Source organism: Aquarana catesbeiana, linkage group LG13, assembly GCF_042186555.1.
Source record: "Aquarana catesbeiana isolate 2022-GZ linkage group LG13, ASM4218655v1, whole genome shotgun sequence".
In the NCBI taxonomy this organism is placed as follows: domain Eukaryota; kingdom Metazoa; phylum Chordata; class Amphibia; order Anura; family Ranidae; genus Aquarana; species Aquarana catesbeiana.
This window is the reverse complement of record NC_133336.1, coordinates 36,399,155-36,422,098: the sequence shown is the minus strand read 5'-3', so window position 1 is coordinate 36,422,098 and position 22,944 is coordinate 36,399,155. Positions and strand designations below refer to the sequence as shown.

The following is a 22,944-nucleotide window of genomic DNA, read 5'->3' as shown; positions in this document are numbered from 1 at the left end:
CCACGCTCCCCTCCTTTTGCAACTAAACACGGACTCGCCAACGGGCTCCGGCCTGTGGCGGGTCTCGGGTTTTTGGATAACGGATGAGGGTGTTGCCCCTGAGATAGAGGGAGAGATGAATACATTTTGGTTACAAAATAAAGCAACGGCCTCCCCTGCAATGGTGTGGGATGCCTTTAAGGCATATACACGAGGTCAGTACCGCATGGTCATAAATAAAGTTAGGAAACTCAATAGGCTCGCACTGGAGGAGGCTGAGGGACGGGCTCAGAGTTTGGAATCCAGCTATGTGACCACCAAAGACACGGGAACTTATACCACGCTTCAAGCTCTCCACCGTGAGATTGCGTTGTTGCGAGCAACTGCGACCCGCAAGCTACTGCTCTCACAGTCCCAGAGAATATTCGAACAGGGTGAGAGATCGGGGAGGCTGCTGGCGTGGCTGGCCAAGGAGCGCTCCACCATAGCACACATTGCCAACATTAAAGATGACATGGGGAACCTTTTAGCGGATCCTGCTAAGATCAATGCCAGATTCGCACAATTTTATGAACACTTATATACATCCAAAACTGACTACACCCTAGATACCCTGCAATACTTCCTAGGTCAAATAGAGTTCCCAGTCCTCTCGGAGGAAAATAAAACTAAATTAGATGCACCCATTACCCTCAAAGAAGTGCAGACGGCAATCTCTTCACTGCAATCTGCAAAGTCCCCAGGCCCAGACGGTTTACCGGCCGAGTTTTATAAAACGAATAGTGAGTCATTGGCCCCTCAGTTTCATGAACTTCTTCTGTCTATGCTGGAGGGTCAAAACCTTCCTCCATCAATGTCAGAGGCGGTGATTGTTGTAATACCTAAGCCCCGCAAGGACCCCGAGCTATGTGAGTCATACCGGCCCATTTCGCTATTAAACGTCGACGCTAAGATCATCACAAAAATTCTAGCGAATCGGCTTAATACTGTTATCCTTACTCTGGTTCATGGAGACCAGACGGGTTTCATGCCAGGTAAGGGAACAGACATCAATTTGCGACGATTGTATACAAATATATCCCACGCCCTTGCCAGAGGTACCCCTGGAGTAGTGGCCTCCCTAGACGCCGAAAAGGCGTTCGACTCGGTCGAATGGGAATATCTTTGGCATGTCTTCGAAAAATTTAATATTGGGCCTAGGTTTATCTCTTGGATAAAACGGATGTATGCTAACCCCACTGCCAGAGTCAGAACCAATGGGTCCCTCTCACCCCCCTTCAAATTACAAAGGGGTACTAGACAGGGATGTCCATTATCCCCGGGTTTGTTTGCCCTAGCTGTTGAACCTCTTGCTATCCTTATTAGGTCCTCCGTAGCTGCAGGGGGGATGGAGGTGGGCCCTCTACGGGAACAGATCTCCCTCTACGCGGATGACGCTCTTCTTTATCTCCCAGATGCTTCCCACTCCCTCGAGGAGACCCTAAGGATCATAGACTTATTTGGCTCCTTCTCAGGTATACGCATAAACTGGAACAAATCCATGCTTTTCCCGATCTCCCAGCCGCCCCTACCCCCCCCCCCCCACCATATACCCCTGCAAACGGTCACTAAGTTTCGGTATCTAGGCATTGAAATACAAAGAGATCTCTCTTGTTATCTGACAGATAATGTATACCCCATTCTACAGCAACTAATAAGACGCTGCTTAACATGGAAGTCCCTTCCCCTGACACCGGTGGGTAGGATAAACCTTCTCAAAATGATATTCCTCCCCAAATTCCTGTATGTATTTAGAAACACTCCAGTACCTATCCCTGAATCATTTTTTAAGCAACTAGATCGGGTGATTACTAATTTCATTTGGGTGGGACAGACCCCCAGGGTTGCCAAAACGGGCCTGCAGCTTCCCCTATCTGCGGGTGGGCTGGCATTGCCGTGCTTCAGGAAATATTATTGGGCAGCGGTGCTGGTGACGGTGCGCTGGTGGTTTGTTCAGTCACGACATAACCCAGCGGTCAATTTAGAAGCAGCCATATTGGGGTCATATTCAGCATTGAGCAACCTGGTATTCAGGGGTCCAAAAGCACAAGGCAATATGACCATCCCTATGCGCACGACCGCCAAAATTTGGGAACAGCTGACAGCTAAGCTCAACCCACCACAAACTTATTCACCCTATACACCACTCTGGGGTAACCCTAAACTACCACATCTCTTAATGATCCCAGACCCAGCAGTCTGGGCTAAATATGAAATTAAAATCTTACAGCATATTATGCCAGAGGGTAAACTCCTTACATTTGACGAACTGCGTAATACCTTCCAACTCCCTACTAAAATGTTTTTCCGCTATTTGCAACTGAGACACGCAACTCAGGCTCAATTCCCTTCAGAAATTCAACTACAATCACATATGGTGGAGCGCTTCCTTATTTCCAAGCATGTGGACCGTGTCCTTTCCTCTTTGTATCTCCGGGTGACCCTGGGAACTGATAACCAGGGGACTAGGCTATTTAACAAATGGAAGCTGGCTGTGCCCTCCCTGACGGATGACGATTGGGAAGAGGGAGTCCAACAATATATTCCTTTGATGATATCCGCCAGGGACAGGTACATCCAGTTAAAATTCCTTCACCAGGCATACTACACACCCCAACGGCTTGCTAAAATATATCCCTCTCACTCTGATAGGTGCCCAAAATGCAATACGGATATAGGTACTTTCTTACATGTGGTGTGGTCGTGCCCCCTTCTTCAACAGTTCTGGAGGGAGGTGGTGCAATACATCAACTTAATTGGGAACCTGACACTTACACTGGATCCCCGGGTCCTTCTCCTGGGGATCTGTGATACCCTCATCGCGAACACCCATAAGAGGCTATTCGTTTTCTATGCTCTATTCTATGCAAGGAAAACCATCTTATTTAAATGGAAACAGACAGACCCCCCAACAGTGGGACAATGGAAAACACTCATTGATAAGACCCTCCCTCTATATAAGCTCACATTTATGAGCCGGAAGTGTCCCAAAAAGTTTGAAAAAATTTGGGGTCCATGGGTGTCTAGGTGATGGCCACTGATGCGGATCCCCCCAGGAGAAATCGCTGAACTTATACACCACTAGATCGATTAAGAAATATTTAGAATACACTTAAAATTACCACTAAAATATACCTCTCCCCCCCCCCCCCCCTTTTTTTTTTTTTTTTTTTGCTTTGAGGAGGAGGTATTGCTCCTAAAATACAACTTTGTAGTGATATGAATAATTGCAACTAAGATCTGAACTGATGTGCCTTGCTTTTTGATGTAATACTTGAGACTATTTAATTTAGATTGTCACTTTCCTTCTGGAAATGGTTCTTCTTTGCCTCTTTTATGTAATCCTCTCTTATTGTGCCCCTTTTATATTCCTATGTATAGGTATATGTACATTTATATATATATTTGTGAATGTACGTCTTTTTTATCTTTGTACTGAAACTTTTCTCCTTTGGAGATGAATAAAAACGTAACTGTTAAAAAAAAAAAAAAAGATCTTAATAGAGGAATCAGGACCTCCTTCCTCCTGCTAGGGATCCCTCTAGTGATAACTATCTATATAGGGGAATCAGAACCTCCTTCCTCCTGCTGGTGGTCAGCCTATTGATACACCCTAGAATTCTATTGGCTTTTCCTACTACCTGCTAAGACAAAAAGGTACAATTGCTTATAGCTAAATTAAATGAGGACTATATTTGTTATGGGCAACAATATATTTTTAAATTGGCACACATTTAATACACCAGGGGATGTTAGAGGCTGGCTTTCGTTGTGTGGTTAAATTGTTGCACCTCAGAAAAGCAATCCTTATTTAGGTTGCTTTTCAGAGATGTTTCACAAGCCGTGAGGAGTTGCTATGATGCCTTCTCTTTGCCTGTTTTAATCCAATAAATGCTGCACCTATGAGCTGTAACTGCATACAGTGCACACAGTTGTGGGGTGTTTGCAGCAAGTCCCCATTCATTGGAATATACTGTGTTCTGCACCTGTAAGTCTAACAAATTTGACAGAGAGGATCAGTTTTGCTGAGGGCACCAAGCAAAGCATTGCAAAAGTGGCATGTGAACACCCCCAGCTGCTACCTTGCAGTTTAAGGGAGGCACTAAAATTGCATCTCAACTGCACGTTTGTAACACCCCCAACTACAAGTCTAAATGGGATAATAGGGACATTAGGTTGTGAAGTATAGCGTAATGTTTGCTATATATACACAGGTGCATCTCTTAAAATTAGACTATCATCAAAAAGTTAATTTATTTCAAGAATTCAATTCAAAAAGTAAAACGCATATATTTTATATCGATTTGTTACACACAGAGTGATATATTTCAAGCATTTATTTATTTTAATTTTGATGATTATGGCTTACAGCTAGTGAAAACCCCCAAAAATCTGTCTCTCAGAAAATTAGAATATTACATAAGACCAATATAAAATGGATTTTTAATACAGAAATGTTGGCTTACTGAAAAGTATATCCATGTACAGTATAGTATGCACTCAATACTTGGTCAGGGCTCCTTTTGCATACTGCATTCATGTGGCATGGCATGGAGGTAATCAGCCTGTGGCACCGCTGAGGTGTTATGGAAGCCCAGGTTTCTTTGATAATGGCTTTCAGCTCACCTGCATTGTTGGGTCTGGTGTCTCATCTTCCTTTTGACAATACCCCATAGATTCTCTATAGGGTTTAGGTCAGGCGAGTTTGCTGGCCAATCAAGCACAGTGATACCATGATCATTAAACCTGGTATTGTTACTTTGGGCAGTGTGGGCAGGTGCCAAGTCCTGCTGGAAAATGAAATCAGCATCTCCATAAAACTGGTCAGCAGAGGGAAGCATGAAGTACTTCAGAACTTCCTGGTAGAGGGCTGCGCTGACTTTGGATTTGATAAAACATAGTGGACCAACACCAGCAGATGACACACCTCCTCAAATCATCACAGACTGTGGAAAATGTGGAATCTTATTTGGAAATCAAGGTCCCAGTTTCTGAAGGAAGGGTGGAGAGGCACAGAATCCAAGTTGCATGAGGTCCAGTGTGAAGTTTCCACAGTCAGTGATGATTTTGGAGACCATGTTATCTGCTGGTGTTGGTCCTCTGTGTTTTATCAAGTCCAAAATCAGTGCAGCCCTCTACTAGGGCACTTCATGCTTCCCTCTGCTGACCAGCTTTATGGAGATGCTGATTTAATTTTCCAGCAGAACTTGGCACCTGTCCACATTGCCCAAAGTACCAATACCTGGTTAAATAATCATGGTATTACTGTGCTTGATTGGCCAGCCAACTCGCCTGACCTAAACCCCATAGAGAATCTGCGGGGCATTGTCAAGAGGAAGATGAGAGACACCAGACCCAACAATGCAGATGAGCTGAAGGCCGCTATCAAAGCAATCTGGGCTTCCATAACACTTCAGCAGTGCCACAGGCTGATCACCTCCATGCCACGCTGCATTGATGCAGTAATTCATGCAAAAGGAGCCCCGACCAAGTATTGAATGAATACTATACTGTACATGGACAGACTTTTCAGTAAGCCAACATTTCTGTATTAAAAATTTTTTTTTAATTGGTCTTATGTAATATTCAAATTTTCTGAGATACTGAATTTTGTGTTTTCACTAGCCGTAAGCCATAATCATCAAAATTAAAAGAAAGAAATTCTTGAAATATATCACTCTGTGTGTAATGCATCTATATAAAATATATGAGTTTCACTTTTTGAATTGAATTACTGAAATAAATTAAAGTGACTGTAAAGTCTTGTTTTAAAAAAAACAAAAAAAACCCAAACATATCATACTTACCTCCTCTGTGCAGTTCGTTTTGCACAGACCAGCCTGGTTCCTCCTCTTATCAGGCCCCTCCTTCCTATCCAGTGCCCCCACAGTCAGCAGCATGCTATGGGGCACCCGAGCCGAGTCACAACTCTCTGTGTCCATTCAGACACGGAGCCCTGACCCAGAGCCCTGACCCGGCCCCGCCCCCCCTCTCTCCCCGATTGGCTGACTGACTTTGATTATGGCGCCGCTGCTGTGTCTCAGCCAATCAGGAGGAGTGTCCCGGATGGCTTCAACAGTTGTGGACATCGCTGGAGAGAGATGGGGCTCAGGTAAGTAATTAGGGGGTGCAGGAGGGGCCTGCTACACCCAAAAGGTTTATTTATCTTAATGCATATAATGCATTAAGATAAAAAAACCTTCTGGCTTTACAACTCCCTTAACTGTTTGATGATATTCCAATTTTATGAGATGCACCTGTGTATGTGTGTGTATGTATGTATATATATATATATATATATTATATTGTCAAAAGTATTGGGACATGAACTTTAATGGCATCCCAGTCTTATATACTGTGTGTATATATATATCATATTACACTATAATTCACAACCTAATCTCCCTCTTATCCCATACTGTGTGTGTGTATATGTATATATGTCCTGGAGAGAAAAATGTATACTATAGAACCACATTAAATGAATGAAAACAGTTGAGCACGACAATACTCCTGAACCTACTGAGTTCAATTAAAGAAAAAAAGTAAAAATACGCAGCTTACCATGTAATTGCCTATTAATGGTTATTGACCTTAATTAATAACTGTGACACAAGATACGTTGTTTCTAAGATGATGATGGCAACCAATCAAAACCTTTTTTATAGCTTGATTTTGGATAGTTGCCATGGGTTACTGCCCACCATTGCTCCAAGTCCAAATAGCAAGCAATCCTTTCGTGCCTGAGCATTGACCGTAATGTATTTCCTCAGAACTGAGAGCTTTTCCGTGTAAATTTTCTGCGGTTTAATGATCGCTCAGCTTCTCTGCAGCTTGGGTCTAGGAATCAGTAATACAGCAGCATCACCTGCTGGGAGATTCGGGATGGAGCAGCTGCAAGACATGCTACTCACACTTAAAGAATACTGCACTGATGCTGATTATATACATAAAGTCTCCTTCCTTCATGAACCCGTTGATTTCCCAGTCACTGACCCATGCACTTTCTACATGAGAAATGGCTGAAGGCAACATTCTAATAATAGCTTAGCAGCTCCTTTTAAATAACCCAAAGTGATTTTTTTTTTTTTTTTTTATTTTAAATCTGACTGTCCAATGCTTTGAGGCACCTCGCATTAATAAAATGAACGCCTAGGCATACACGCATACTCTGAATTTCAAACAAATTTAAAATTGGTGGTGTAAATTTAAAGGTTTGCAGATGAAGGCAAAATGACCATCCTCCATAAATAACTGCTAGGAAATGCTGATTTAGAAATAACACAAAATATGCAATTGCAATAATCTATAACCTTTTCTTTAAGATTGTTAATTGTAATGTTATTTTATTTATATACCGTATCTGATGTTACATTTTGCTGCAGTTGCTCTTCAATATTCATATGATGTTCAGCCGCAGAGATTACTCTTATGGAAGAAATTAGAAACAGAAAAAAAAGGGTGATGGCAAAAAAGGTCAAGTGGTCCATCGAGTCTGCCCCATTTATATACAGTGCCTTGAAAAAGTATTCATACCCCTTGAAATTTTCCACATTTTGTCATGTTACAACCAAAAACATAAATGTATTTTATTGGGATTTTATGTGATAGAGCAACACAAAGTGGCACATAACTGTGAAGTGGAAGGAAAATGATGAATGGTTTTCAAATTTTTTTACAAATAAATATCTGAAAAGTGTGGCGTGCATTTGTTTTCAACCCCCTTTACTCTGATACGCCTAACTAAAATCTAGTGGAACCATGCGCCTTCAGAAGTCACCTAATTAGTACATAGAGTCCATCTGGGGTCAGCCTGTCAGTGCTCAGACCATACGCCGCACACTGCATCAAATTGGTCTGCATGGCTGTTATCCCAAAAGGAAGCCTCTTCTAAAGATGATGCATATGAAAGCCCCGCAAACAGTTTGCTGAAGACAAGCAGACTAAGGACATGGATTAGTGGAACCATGTCCTGTGGTCTGATGAGACCAAGATAAACTTATTTGGTTCAGATGGTGTCAAGCGTGAGTGGCGGCAACCAGGTGAGGAGTACAAAGACAAGTGTGTTTTGCCTACAGTCAAGCATGGTGGTGGGAGTGTCATGGTCTGGGGCTGCATGAGTGCTGCCGACACTGGGGAGCTACAGTTCATTGAGGGAACCATGAATGCCAACATGTACTGTGACATACTGAAGTAGACCATGATCCCCTCCTTTCGGAGACTGGGCCGCAGGGCAGTATTCCAACATAATGACCCCATAAAAAACCTCCAAGAAGACCACTGCCTTGCTAAAGAAGCTGAGGGTAAAGGTGATGGACTGGCCAAGCATGTCTCCAGACCTAAACCCTATTGATCATCTGTGGGGCTTCCTTAAACGGAAGGTGGAGGAACGCAAGGTCTCTAACATCCACCAGCTCTGTGATGTCGTCATGGAGGAGTGGAAGAGGACTCCAGTGGCAACCTGTGAAGCTCTGGTGAACTCCATGCCCAAGCGCGTTAAGGCAGTGCTGGAAAATAATGGTGGCCACACAAAATATTGACACTTTGGGCCCAATTTGGACATTTTCATTTAGGGGTGTACTCACTTTTATTGCCAGCGGTTTAGACAATAATGGCTGTGTGTTGAGTTATTTTGAGGGGACAGCAAATTGACTGTAATACAAGTTGTACACTCACTACTTTACATTGTAGCAAAGTGTCATTTCTTCAGTGTTGTCACATGAAAAGATGGAATAAAATATTTACAAAAATGTGAGGGGTGTACTCACTTTTGTGAGATATTGTGTGTGTATATGTATATATATATATATATATATATATATATATATGTATATGTATATATAATATATACTGTTTTTTTTTCTTAGAGCATAGGTGCAGGTACTCCCCCCTTCCAAGTCACCCCTTGTCTCTGCCCCCTACCAACCAGCTTCAGTTCCAGTCTCTACCCACCTCCCAGTACAGCTCCTTTTAGAGAATACAAAACCCAATATAAATGAAAAGCAGTAAAGTAGATCCCCTGAAGCCAGCAACAATAGACTCCCCCTCAACAAAATACCCCCAGCAACAATAGATCCACCCAGGCAACAATAAATGTCCCAGCAGCCAGCAACAATAGACTCTCTCCAGCAGTAATAGATCCTCAACAAGATCTATTGTCACTGGCTGCTGGAGGGTCTGTGGAGCCTAAAAAGTAGGTTCCTCCCAGCAACAAAAGACCCTCCAACAACAATAGACCCCTCAACAACAATTGATCCCCTCCAGCAACAATGGATCTTCTCTAGCAATAATAAATCCCCACCAGCATCAATAGACTCTGCAGCACACCCCATCGCCCCATGCCATTTCATACATTCTGTGCTGGAGGTGCTGCGTTCTCCTACGCTCCCGCTGAAAAAAAGATATATATTTATATATTTATACACACACATATACATACAGTATTTTTTTTGTCTCAGTATACAGTATTATCCACTTACTGTTGACTGAATCCCTACATTCGGACTAAAATGCATGTGCAATGATTAGAGGCTGCGTGACATGTTACAATGTTCTGCACTGCTCACTTTATTCTTTCCCTTTTTTTTTACTTTATAAGTGTCACAAAATGATACTTCATTTAAAGTGGTTATAAAGCTTTAAGGTTTTTCACCTTAATGCATTGTATGCATTAAGGTGAAAAACCTTCTGTGTTGCAGCTGCCACCCAGATCCCCTCTTTTCCTTACCTGAGCTCGATCCATCGATGTGCACAAGCGCAACAGCTCTGGCCGCTGTAGCTCTCCTCATTGCACAGACTGACAGCCATTGGTTCCCGCTGCTGTCAATCAAAAGCTGTGACAAGGGGGGTGGGGCCAAGTCCCACTGTCTGTGTCAATGTAGCAGTGGGACATGGGAGCGAGAATGCACTTGTGCCCCCATGGAAAGCGGCTTTCTGTGGGGGCACCCAATGAAGAGGAGGAGCCTGGAGCACCGGCCGGGCACCCCAGAAGAAAAGGATTGGGGCTGCTCTGTGCAAACCCAATGCACAGAGCAGGTAAGTATGGGAATGTTTATTTTTCTTTAAAACAAAACAAGGGTTTACAAACACTTTTTAACTTTTTTTGCATCACTGCACATTTAGTCGCAGTGCAGTGATACACAGTGAGGTAGGTTGCGCAGAGTAAGCCTCGGTTCACACTGGGACGACTTGTCAGGCGACCTAGGTCTCCTGACAAGTAGCGTTCCGTTCAGTACAATGGAACCGTTCTAATCGGAGCGACGCAAGTCGCTCTGACTTAGAAAAAGGTTCCTGTACGACTTTGGGGGCGACTTGGGGCGACTTGCATAGACTTCTATACAGAAGTCGTTTTGCAAGTCGCCCCGGCAGTCGTGTGCAGGTCACCTCTGTGAGGCGACCTGCAAGTCGTGCCGCCTCTGGTGTGAACCGAGGCTAAAAAGGCACACATGTTGAACAGAGCACATGTAAAAAACATTTTTCTTTTCATGTGCTTTGAGCTTGTGTTGATCTGTGCAGATCACTGCAGCCTAATGAATATGAGATCATTGTGAACGATCCCTTAAATAAGTGAATAATATAATTGCTAAATGAAATACATTGTAATAACTAGGAACTTGGTTACCAATGTGAACACTTCAAACATAAAATAAAAGAAACACTGGCCAATGAAAGCAACAGATTCAGTGATGTAGGTGGTATTATTTACATTTATAGTACATCTCATCTTTTCTGGTAATAAGTTAAATTTGGCCCCTCCTCCATCACCCCCGGAGCCTCTATATTTTCCTTTTAATATGATGGCCAGGCTCCGTGACCTGTAGTAAGGTTTGGGAAGTGAGAGAGGTGGGGACAAGCTCGACTTTTATGCCCTGTACACACGGTCGGACATTGATCGGACATTCCGACAACAAAATCCATGGATTTTTTCAGACGGATGTTGGCTCAAACTTGTCTTGCATACACACGGTCACACAAAGTTGTCGGAAAATCCGATCATTCTGAACGCGGTGATGTAAAACACGTACGTCGGGACTATAAACGGGGCAGTGGCCAATAGCTTTCATCTCTCTTTATTTATTCTGAGCCTGCGTGGCACTTTGTGCGTCGGATTTGTGTACACACGATTGGAATTTCCGACAACGGATTTTGTTGTTAGAAAATTTTATATCCTGCTCTCAAACTTTGTGTGTTGGAAAATCCGATGGAAAATGTGTGATGGAGCCCACACACGGTCGGAATTTCCGGCAACAAGGTCCTATCACACATTTTCCATAGGAAAATCCGACCGTGTGTACGGGGCATTACAGTTAAGGTAATTTTGCACATTCCACTGTCCAATGTGAAGATCACTTATTCATGTCAAAGTGTGGTGTTCGCTCAAGGCAACATAGGCATATTTTTCATCACCATATTCAAGGAGAGGCAACACTGGAAAGGTGGTGGAGATCTATCTGAACAAAATAGAAGAAAGCTTTCTTTTTTCTTTATATGGTGACAACAAAGCAAGGCCCAATAAAATATGGGGGAGGATTGAAGAGTTCAAAGATCAGCAGTAAATAACAGAGCTCAATAGTATTTAATGCAGAGTGCATGGCAAGACAATAATGAGGTCTGATCAACCCCATACTGAGTGAGGAGAATTGGAATTAATACTGAGCACATTGCCACCCTTATTTCTCCAAAATTCTCAAGTCAATGTCAGGTACAAAACAAAACCTAAAACCCCAATAAAACAGTTCAGCTGGGGGGGGGGGGCAGTAACATAAACAGTACTTCAAATCTCTGGAAAACCATAATGAAATCACATCATAAATGGTTAATTTGCTGTAGTAAATAACATTAAGTCAGAGACTTTTATTGAAGTTCCAGAAATAGTCAATAAAGCATTCTGTAAATGACTTGTTCAGAAATGGCTTATGACCATCATAAAACAATTAGAGGCAATTACATTTGACATCTTGCTCTACTTGCCCTGAAAATGCTCTTTTTCATACAATCCAGCTGGCAAACTCTACACACAATCGCTAATCCTGGGTATGATACAATTACATTAATAAAAAATATCTACCTGAATGTATAAGAACATGACGATCAAATAGGTACCAAACATGCCTAGACTGTAATTTCTAGAAGATGAATTGGTCACATTAAATCTTCTAAGGAGAATCTGCATAAAATCTATATCATGTCTGATGTGTGTCAAATTGTGATATCATTCTGTGGAATAGTATGTTGATTATCGGACTGTAAATTTGGAAATATTGATATAAAGTGACACTAAAGAAGATTCCAGTAAAGAATAACCAAAAATGTGCATCTCATCCCTTAGCTCTATTGACTGGGTGGAGGTTGGCTTAGTTTTACAAGAGGGTCCAAGAAAAGCTGCTACAATTGGCAGCTGAGTGCTCCTAGTTTTCCATCAAAATTGTATGAATGCTGAGAATCATTCAAGAGAGCCAATGATTCTGATACGTCAAAGTATGTCAAAGTAAAACAACCACTGGTTAAAGGGGGCCTATAACACAATCTTTCCTGACACCAAGGACGGGATTATGTAATCAGAACAGGGTGGTTCAACAACTTTCACTCCTCCCATCCTGTTCTTGGAAATCAACATCTGCCTTCCTTGAGGATTGAAGTAAGGTGTTTCTGTTAACTGTGTGGAGATAAATATTGGGGTATTTTCCTGACACTTATTAAACTGGGGGAAGTATCTTGGATGAGCTACAAACAACTTCAGCATTGTAAAGTAAGTCCAGTTGAATGTGACTAACTACTACTATCTATACCAGGGGCCTCCAAACTCTCTAAACAAAGGGCCTGTTTACTGTCCTTCAAACTATGGGGGGCCGGACCGTGGCAAGTGGGAGTAGAAAATGTTCTGGTGTCAGTGAGAGTATACAATACCCCTTCTTTGGTATTAGGGGAGGAATAGTGCCCCATTGTTGTTGTCATTGGGAGTTATGGTACCCATCATTGGTATCAGTGGAAGGAATAGTGCCCCATCATTGGGGTTAGTGGGAGGAATAGTGTCTCATCATTGGTGTTAGTGGAAGGAATAGCACCTCATCATTGGTAGGAGGAATAGTGTTTCATCATTGGTGTCAGTGGGCAGAATAGTGCCCCATTGATGGTGTTATTGGGAGGAATAGTGCTTTATCATTGGTGTCAGTGGGAGGAATAGTGCCTCATGATTGGTGTCAGTGGGGGGAATAGTGCCTCGTGATTGGTGTCAGTGGGAGGAATAGTGCCTCATCATTGGTGTCAGTGGGAGAAATAGTGCCTCATTATTGGTGTCAGTGGGAGGAATAGTGCCTCGTTGTGGCAGTGGAAGGAATAGTGCCTCATTGTTGTGTCAGTGGAAGGAATAGTGCCTCATTGTTGTGTCAGTGGAAGAAATGGTGCATCATCATTAGTATCAGTAGAAGGAATAGTGCCTCATCATTGGTAGGAGGAATAGTGCCTCATCATTGGTGTCAGTGGGAAAAAGTGGGAAAAATAATGCCCCATCATTGGTGCCAGTGGTAGGAATAATTGGTATCAGTGGGCTGAATAGTGCCCAATTATTGGTGACAGTGGAAGGAATAGTGCTTCATTATTGGTGTCGGTGGAAGCAATAGTGACCCATTGTATGTCAGTGGCAGGAACTATACCTCACTGTTGCTTACAGTTGGGGGAATAATGCCCCAAGGGCCAGATAAAAGCAGGCAAACCTCTGGCCACAGTTTGGGGAACACTGATCTATACCATGACCTGGATAAATGAGAACCTTCACACTTTCAAATGTCAGGTCCACCTTGAGCCTTTGTTGATAGCTGTCTTATACATAGATTTTTATTATGTCACTGATCTCATGATATTTATCATATGCAACTTCACATTACATGGAATCCTAGATGTCATGTGATGGGAGATAATGTGACCAAATAATTATTATGTTATTACATATTCTCCAGGTGTTGCAGGTTGGTGATGTATAATTGGGTTTGTAGAGATAACAAAAGTATGAAGCTTTATGGCAGTGGTTTAGATATTTATTACATACAGTGAAACCAGCTGAAAATATTTGGCTTTTCTTTGTTTATGTCCATTATCCTGTATTAAGAACCTTTATTTACATCATGCAAACCTTTCCTTTTTGCTTTTTTCAGTCCCACCAAACCTCACCGTTCCCAAAGGCAAATCTCCGATGGTCGCCAGGGAAGGAGATACAATAGAACTGCAGTGTCAAGTATCTGGAAAGCCAAAGCCAATTATCATGTGGTCTAGAGCTGACAAAGAGTTTCCGATGCCTGATGGATCAATGCAGATGGAGAGTTATGATGGAATATTAAGGATTGTAAATGTGTCCAGGGAAATGACGGGAACATACAGGTGTCAAACCAGTCAATACAATGGATTTAATGTCAAGCCAAGAGAAGCCCTGGTTCAGCTGATCGTGCAATGTGAGTACAGAGGGTCATGGCCATTATGATTTTCTATAGTGTTTACATTGTTGTTTGGCTGTCTTGTGGACCTTAAGCTAATTTTATTTTAAAGAATTTGATGCATTCCACAGAAATTGTAAAAACTGCAGAGCAAGCCTATCTGAAATCCAAAGTAGAAGTATTGGCAAAATAAAAAAAATGCATATAGAAGACCGTCTGTCAACAGCATCATAACAGCAGTTTTTGTTCTTCTGAGTCCTCTGTGCAACATAGTTTATAACCTGTTAATCCTGCCAGTAGAGCTGCTATGTTCCACTTCCTTTAACCACTTGACCTCTGGAAGATTTACCCCCTTCATGACCAGGCCATTTTATGCTTTTTGGCACTGCGTTACTTTAACTGACAGTCATGCGACGCTGCACCCAAATGAATTTTATATCTTTTTTTTATACACAAATACAACTTTCTTTTAGTGATATTTGTTCAACTCTGCATTTTTTATTTTTTTTCGCTAAAAATGAAAAAAGACTGAAAATTTTGAAAAAAATAAAAAACCCAATATTTTTTTACTTTCTAATATAAAACATATCCAATAAAATGTAAAAACGCTAATTTCTTCGTAAATTTCGGCCACTTTGTATTCTGCTACACATTTTTTTAAAAATCCCAATAAGCATTTATTGATTGGTTTGTGCAAGCGTTATAGCGTCTACAAACTGAGTTTTTATTTTCCTGTTCTTTCCCCCGTTTAATACCCAATTACATCTTGCGATGAAGGTCTTGACTTTCTTACTGCAGGTCTAAGCCCTGCCACCCTGGACAGAGTTATAAAACCCTGCCCAGTCACCATCTTTCCATCCAGTAAGAGTGCACCGATTTGCAATGAGGCCCTCTCATTGGACAGGTGTGCAGTTGGTTAAGGTTTAGCCGCAAAATAAAGTCTGAACCAAAGCAATACAAAGAAAAGGCGTCTCTGGTGAGCAAACATCATAGCAAGCCAAAATATCTTTTATATTTAAAGGTTTTAAATGGATAATAAATGTTGCTAGGTTACATGTTATTCAATTATGTGTGCTGTTGTTTTCTCTTTCCTTTGCAACTGCAGAAGTCCAAAGTTTGCAATAATTTCCCAGTAGGCGCCTGGACATAGTATAGTCACAAACATAATAAAATGTGCATAAATCTGTTTGTAGATTACATTATATAACGCATAATGATTATCTGTGTCCTCATCGCACCCAAAGTGATAACAAAACTGTTGCTCTTACATCTTCGCTACACTTTGGAATTTTAGAGCCCTATATAAAATAAAGATTGGAATGCAAAAAAAAAAAAAAAATATATATATATATATATATATATATATATATATATATATATATATATATATATATATATATATATATATATATATATATATATGTATGTATATATATATATATATATATATATATGTATCTGCGCTAGTGTGACTCTATAAAGTCTAAAAAAGTTCATGTGATCTTTATTGGTCAGTATAGGTACTCAGACCAACAGAATGAGGTTCCAATAAAAATAAGTAAAAAAAAAAAAAAAAAAAAAAAAAAGGAACCGCAAGGACCTACAGTGTCCATACACTTACTTTCTCTCTTTTTCTTTCTCTCTTTTTTGTCTTCTAAAAAAAGATTGGATACTCGTATGAGGACACAATAGTGTTTGCCATACTTTGCAACCTGAAATTTTACACCCCACTCCAAATACGTAGGTCATGGTGTAAAGTCTTTGGTGTCCCAAAACAATTCTTACTGCCTAATGCTGCAGAGAGGATCCCATGATTGGAGGAGAGGCCAATCAGAGACCAGTAGCACAACCAGGCTCTCCTTCCTCATTCTTTCACCTTTTTTCTCCTTGATTAACTTGCTTTGAACTTTCAACTTGCTGACTTGAAAAAGTGTTCGTACCCCTTGAAATTTTCCACATATTTGTCATGTTACAACCAAAAACCTAAATATATTTTATTGGGATTTTATGTGACAGACCAACACAAAGTGGCACATAATTGTGAAGTGGAAGGAAAATGATAAATGGTTTTCAACATTTTTTACAAATACATACGTGAAAAGTGTGGCGTGCATTTGTATTTAGCCCCCTTTACGCTGATACTGCTAACTAAAATCTAGTGGAACCAATTGCCTTCAGAAGTCACCTAATTAGTAAATAGAGTCCACCTGTGTATAATTTAATCTCAATATACATACAGCTGTTCTGTGAAGCCCTCAGAGATTTGTTAGAGAACCTTAGTGAACAAACAGCATCATGAAAGCCAAGGAACACACCAGACAGGTCAGGGATAAAGTTGTGGAGAAGTTTAAAGCAGGGCTAGGTAACAAAAAATATCCCAAGCTTTGAACATCTCACAGAGCACTGTATAATCCATCATCCGAAAATGGAAACAGTATGGCCAAACTGCAAACCTACCAAGACATGGCCATCCACCTAAACTGACAGGCCAGGCAAGGAGAGCATTAATTAGAGACGCAGCCAAGAGGGCCATGGTAACTCTGGAGGAGCTTCAGAGATCCACAGCTCAGGTGGGAGAATCTGTCCACAGGACAACTATTAGTCATGCACTCCACATATTTGGCCTTTGAGGAAGAGTGGCAAGAAGAAAGCCATAAGAAATCCTGTTTGCAGTTTGTGAGAAGCCATGTGGGGGACACAACAAACATGTGGAAGAAGGTGCTCTGGTCATATGAGACCAAAATCAAACTTTTTGGCCTAAAAGCAAAACGCTATGTGTGGCGGAAAACTAACACTGCATATCACCCTGAACACACCATCCCCACCGTGAAACATTGTGGTTCTTCAGCAGGGGCAGGGAAGCTGTCAAAGTTGATGGGATGATGAATGGAGCCAAATACAGGGCAATCTTAGAAGAAAACCTGTTAGTCTGTAAAAGACTAGACTCTAGACTCTGGGGTGGAGGTTCACCTTCCAACAGGACAACGACCCTAAACATACAGCCAGAGCTACAATGGAATGGTTTAGATCAAAGCACATGTATGTGTTAGACTAGCCCAGTCAAAGTCCAGACCTAAATCCATTTGAGAATCTGTGACAAGACTTGAAAATTGCTGTTCAGACGCTCTCCATCCAATCTGACAGAGCTTGAGCTATTTTTCAAAGAAGAATGGGCAAAAATGTCACTCTTTAGATGTGCGAAGCTGGTAAAAAGACTTGCAGCTGCAATTGCAGAGAAAGGTGGTTCTACAAAGTATTGAATTAGGGGAGCTGAATAAAAATGCACACCACGCTTTTCACATATTTATTTGTAAAAAAAGTTTGAAAACTATTTATCATTTTCCTTCCACTTCAGAATTATGTAACACTTTGTGTTGGTCTATCACATAAAATCCCAATAAAATACATTTACGGTTTTGGTTGTAACATATTAACATACAGTAGTTAATCAGGTTGAAAAAAGACACAAGTCCATCCAGTTCAACCATAAAAATAAATAAAAAATAATATCATACAATCCCATATACCCAATCCTATACCACAGTTGATCCAGAGGAAGGTGAAAAACCCCAGCAAAGCATGATCCAATTTGCTCCAGCAGGGGAAAAAAAATCCTTCCTGATCCCAGAGAGGCAGTCAGATTTTTCCTGGATTAACTTTACCTATAAATGTCAGTACCCAGTTATATTATGTACATATAGGAAAGAATCCAGGCCTTTCTTAAAGCAATCTACTGAGATGGTCAGAACCACCTCTGGCGGGAGTCTATTCCACATTTTCACAGCTCTTACTGTGAAACAACCTTTCCATATTTGGAGATTAAATCTCTTTTCCTCTAGGCGTAAAGAGTGCCCCCTTGTCCTCTGTGATGACCGTAAAGTGAATAACTCAACATCAAGTTCACTACATGGACCCCTTATATATTTGTACATGTTGATCATATCCCCCCTTAAACAGTTTCTCTAATCTTTTCTCATAGCTGAGCTCCTCCATGCCTCTTATCAGTTTGGTTGCCCTTCTCTGCACTTTCTCCAGTTCCCTGATATCCTTTTTGACAACTGGTGTCCAAAACTGAGCTGCATATTTCAGATGAGGTCTTACTAATGATTTGTACAGGGGCAAAATGATATCTCTCTCTCTGAAGTCCATACCTCTCTTAATACAAGAAAGGACTTTGCTCACTTTGGAAACTGCAGCTTGGCATTGCATGTTATTATTGAGTTAATGATCTACCAAAACCCCCAGATCCTTCACCACCATGGATTTCCCCAGTTATCAGGTTTGTCTGACAACTTCTGTCTTTCATGAATCCATGCTGTCTGTTGCTTAAAATATTTTTTTTCCAGCAAGAACTCATCTATGTGGTCTTTTTATTAAACTCTCCAGTATCTTCCCGACTATAGAAGGTAAACTAACAGGTCTATAGTTACTTGTTAAAGACTTTGTTCCCTTTTTAAATATAGGCACCACATTGACCCTACACCAATCCAGTGGTACTATTCCTGTCATTAATAAGTCCCTAAAAGTTAGATAGAATGGCTTTGAAATGACAGAGCTGAATTCTTTTAGGATCCGTAGGGGGATGCCATCTGGTCCAGGTGCTTTATCCACCTTTATTCTGTGTAAATGTTTCTGGACTATATCACTTTTGAGCCATTGTGGATCTTTAGGGGCTGTGTCACTACCACCCCCATTATGGACATGAGCTTCCAATGCTCCTTTGTATACACATAACTGAAGAATGTATTTAATAAATTTGCCTTCTCTTTGTCCCCAGTCAACCACTCTAGATTATTTTGTAAAGGGCCTACATGCTCAGAGCTGAGCTATTTACTATTAATATATTTGAAGTATTTTTTGGGGTTTGTCCTACTATCTTTTGCAATCTGTCGTTTGTTTTGAATTTTTGCGTCCTTGATTTCCTTTTTACATATTCTGTTATATTCTTTGTAACATTTAAACGACAATAGTGTTCCTACATTGTTATATTTTTTTAAAGCTCCAGATTTTATTTTTAGCCTTTTAAACTCATTGCCCATGGGAATATGCTATGCAGTGAGTTCACAAACAGTCTTTTTGAAGAATTCCCATTTTTGTTCTGTGTCCATTGATGCCAATATAATATTCTCTCTCAGTCTAAAGCCTTGTACACACGGTCGGATTTTCCGCCAACAGCCTGTTATCCAACATTTCCCCTGGGAAAGTCCGATCGTGTGTACGAGACTTTAGACTTGGAGAGCGGCCCTCATCCTTGGAAAAATTTGCTCTCTTAAAGTTAAGTGTTTTTATCTTTCCCGTATGTGTTTTTTGCATACAGCTAACATCACATGACAAAATGTGGAAAATTTTAAGGGGTATGAATACTTTTTAAGGCACTGTATATACAGTATATATACTTTTTTTAAAGTAACAAACATGTCATACTTACCTGCTCTGTGCAGTGGTTTTGCACAGAGAAGCCCCGATCCTCCCCTTCTTGGGTCCCCCCGTCGGCGCTCCTGGCCCCTCATTACTGCTGAGGAAGCAGCTTGCTATGGGGCACCCAAAAAGTGGCTCTGTGTGTCCATTCACACACAGAGCCATAGTACGGTTTGTCACCTCTCTCCACTCATTGGCTCACTGGCTGTGATTGACAGCATCAGGAACCAATGATGAGGAAGAGTCCTCGGAGAGCCGAGGCACCTGTGCACATTGCTGGATCGAGATGGGGTTCAGGTGAGTATTAGAGGGGGGGGGCTGCTGCACCGAAGGTTTTTTACTTTCATGCATAGAATGCATGAAGGCTAAAAACCTTGAGCCTTTAGAATCATTTTAAAGTCCCAAAGCAAGTGGTGTGTAAGGAAGAAATAAAAATATGTTTGCAGTCCATATCAGGAGAGCACCTAGGGTGACAACCATTGCTCCCTCCATAGACACATTGAGGAGCGACATAAGCGTGTTATGTTCAGGATTACCAGGGGAAAATAAAGCAAAAGAAGCTTGGAAAAAGAAACAAATATAGCTACCACACCAAGCTGCAATATATTATATTTTTGGTTTTGTGTTTAGATGTTTAGATATTTTTATTTTGTGATTTAGTATTTCATTGTACTTATTTCTCTTTTCCATCTTCCATTGTTTCTTTCTCTTTTCTTTCACTACCACGCTTCTTTCCCTTTTTTACTCTCACTGCCTTCCTTTCCTTTTTCCTCTTTTTTATTTCTGTTGCCATTTCCCATTATGTCCTCTTTCAATAACTACAAAAAATTCTGCAGCCTAGTGAATCTTCCATTTGGGTTCCTCAGCAAATAATAGTTTGACAAATGATTGTTTTTTCATGCCTGCTGCCTAATTAGCAAATAGTAACCTACAGGGGGTCCCCGGGTTACAAACAAGATAGGGACTTTAGGTTTGTTCTTAAGTTGAATCTGTTTGTAAGTCGGAACAGGTAAATTTTTTAAGTGTAGCTCCAGCCAAAAAATCTATTTTTAAGTTTTGTAGATAGCATAGGGAAGGGTTATCACCCCTGTAACATTTGTTTTGCTGTCTGTGCCCCTGTTCAGAAGATTTCACCTCACTTTCTGTCCCAATGACAATTGGATTTTGAAAATTTGGGGTTATTAGGGAAATAAGGATAGGTGATAAAGCATCAGTGGAGACACCTTTTTCCCGTAATAACTCTTACAGGAGTGAATTTCCCTCTCTAGGGGTGGATTTCCTCTCACTTCCTGTTGTCTCCCTCCGTTTGTAAGTAGGAGTCGTTTGTAAGTCGGGTGTTTGTAAGTAGGGGACCCCCTGTATTTCAAAGTTCATGCTTAAGTTGTCCCATGTTCTGTACCTATGTCACAGTCAATTAGCACCACGAGATTACATTTCCACAAGACAGATACTAGCTGTATCAGCACTGCTCACAATGCAAACTCCTAGAAGTCATGAGTACCCAACACAATGTATTTCTAATGAGGCAATATTTTCTTTTCTACCTTAAGGAATAATTAAAGGTTCCAATGTTATCCAAGGTTATACAAACCATAGCGTTAGCATCTGTTTTATACCTGCATGCAAATTATTCTCTCATTTAATAATGGATGGATTCCTTCGCAAACTGTTTTTGTATTTTTCTGAAACACAAAATTTAATATGTGCTGAACTCTATTGAGAGAATGATAAACTCTCTACTGAAGGATTGTTACCATTTGCATTTGGAGGTATGGCTCCAGCATGAAAGCACAGTAAAGGCAAAAGATGACCAAAATTCTTTGAACTGAATTAATAGGGGAATGATTCCTAAGTCCATGCCAAAAGTGTTTGGATTTTATTAGAAATGTACAGGATTGATTATTTTGGCTTTTCTAAAAAAAAAAAAAAAAAAAAAATATTTTCTTGTGCTGTTTTGATCTGAATTCCATCTCTGCCACCTTTAGATTTAAAAATAAATAAATGCAAACCCAATTTTGAGCTTGCCATGACCCATGAAATTTTCTGCAATAAGTTGTGGCTTTCGTGGCCTTTCCTCGCGGACATCCCTACATGAACCACATGGAAAGTGGCTCACAGCAAGCTCAAAATTATGTTTTTTTTTTTAAATAGTTATAGATGTAAATTATGGAATTCAGATCAGAATGCCATGAGAAATAGACTTTTCTTGGCTAGAAAAGATATTTGCAAGTATTTTGTGGAACCCGCACTTACGGGGTTATTTTTTTAAGTTTTCATTGGCTGGAAAGTTTGCCTTAAAGAATTTTAATCAGAATAAGGCCCCATACACGCTATTAGATTTTCTGCAAATTTTGTCTTCAGATTTACCAAAACCATGAGGTGCAAGGGCCGGCCTGATTGCATACGAATTGAAACTCTTAAGGTTTGACCTCATATTATACGGTTTTGGTAAATCTGAAGGACAAAGTTTACAGAAAATTGCATAGTGTGTATCCAGCTTAAATGTTGCCGGCGTATACCACCCACAAGATTGAGGAGCTGTCTGTATATTGATTATGTAAGTAGGATTGGCGAAAAGGCCAAACAAGCCACAACTTATGCAGCAGATTTCATGAGTCCATTTTTTAGGTTGTAGGAAACCACTTCCTAATGTTGCATGTTTTCCCAAAATCCATTTTACTGTATGTTTAGAATCAGGCCTCACTTGATACCTTTTTTCTTAAGAAAATTGTTATTTGTGGATTGACTTCAAAACTTCTTACCTGGAGATTCACGCTGACAATGCTCCGTGAGGGCCTTGAAATTAAACCTAACACTCCTTCAGTTAGCCATTGGGCTGCCTATCTGATTGGGAGCCTAATAGCCAAAATTAGAGATTACAGGACAGGCTGACAACACTGATGCTGTCTTTGAGGCAGTGGCCTAGCGATGTCGGCTTGAAACAGGATGTACTGTTCATAGGCAGTGCCAGATTTATTTGAGGGCAAACGGGGAAACTGCTGTGGGCCCCCTTGACAGAAGGGGGCCGCCTCTCTACAAAAATAGTATAAAACCATATAAAAAATGATATAAAATAATAAAA

The 22,944-nt window shown here is 40.8% G+C and overlaps 1 protein-coding gene across 2 annotated transcripts in view; it reads left to right on the top strand.

Annotated features, from left to right (window-relative positions):
• Positions 1 to 22,944, top strand: part of MDGA2 (MAM domain containing glycosylphosphatidylinositol anchor 2) — a 1,144,403-nt gene that overhangs the window by 865,097 nt on the left and 256,362 nt on the right. For both annotated transcript variants that reach the window (XM_073609471.1, XM_073609469.1), the window contains exon 8: positions 14,169 to 14,462. In XM_073609471.1, coding sequence (XP_073465572.1) covers positions 14,169 to 14,462 — 294 coding nt within the window. The remainder of the gene's footprint in view (positions 1 to 14,168; positions 14,463 to 22,944) is intronic.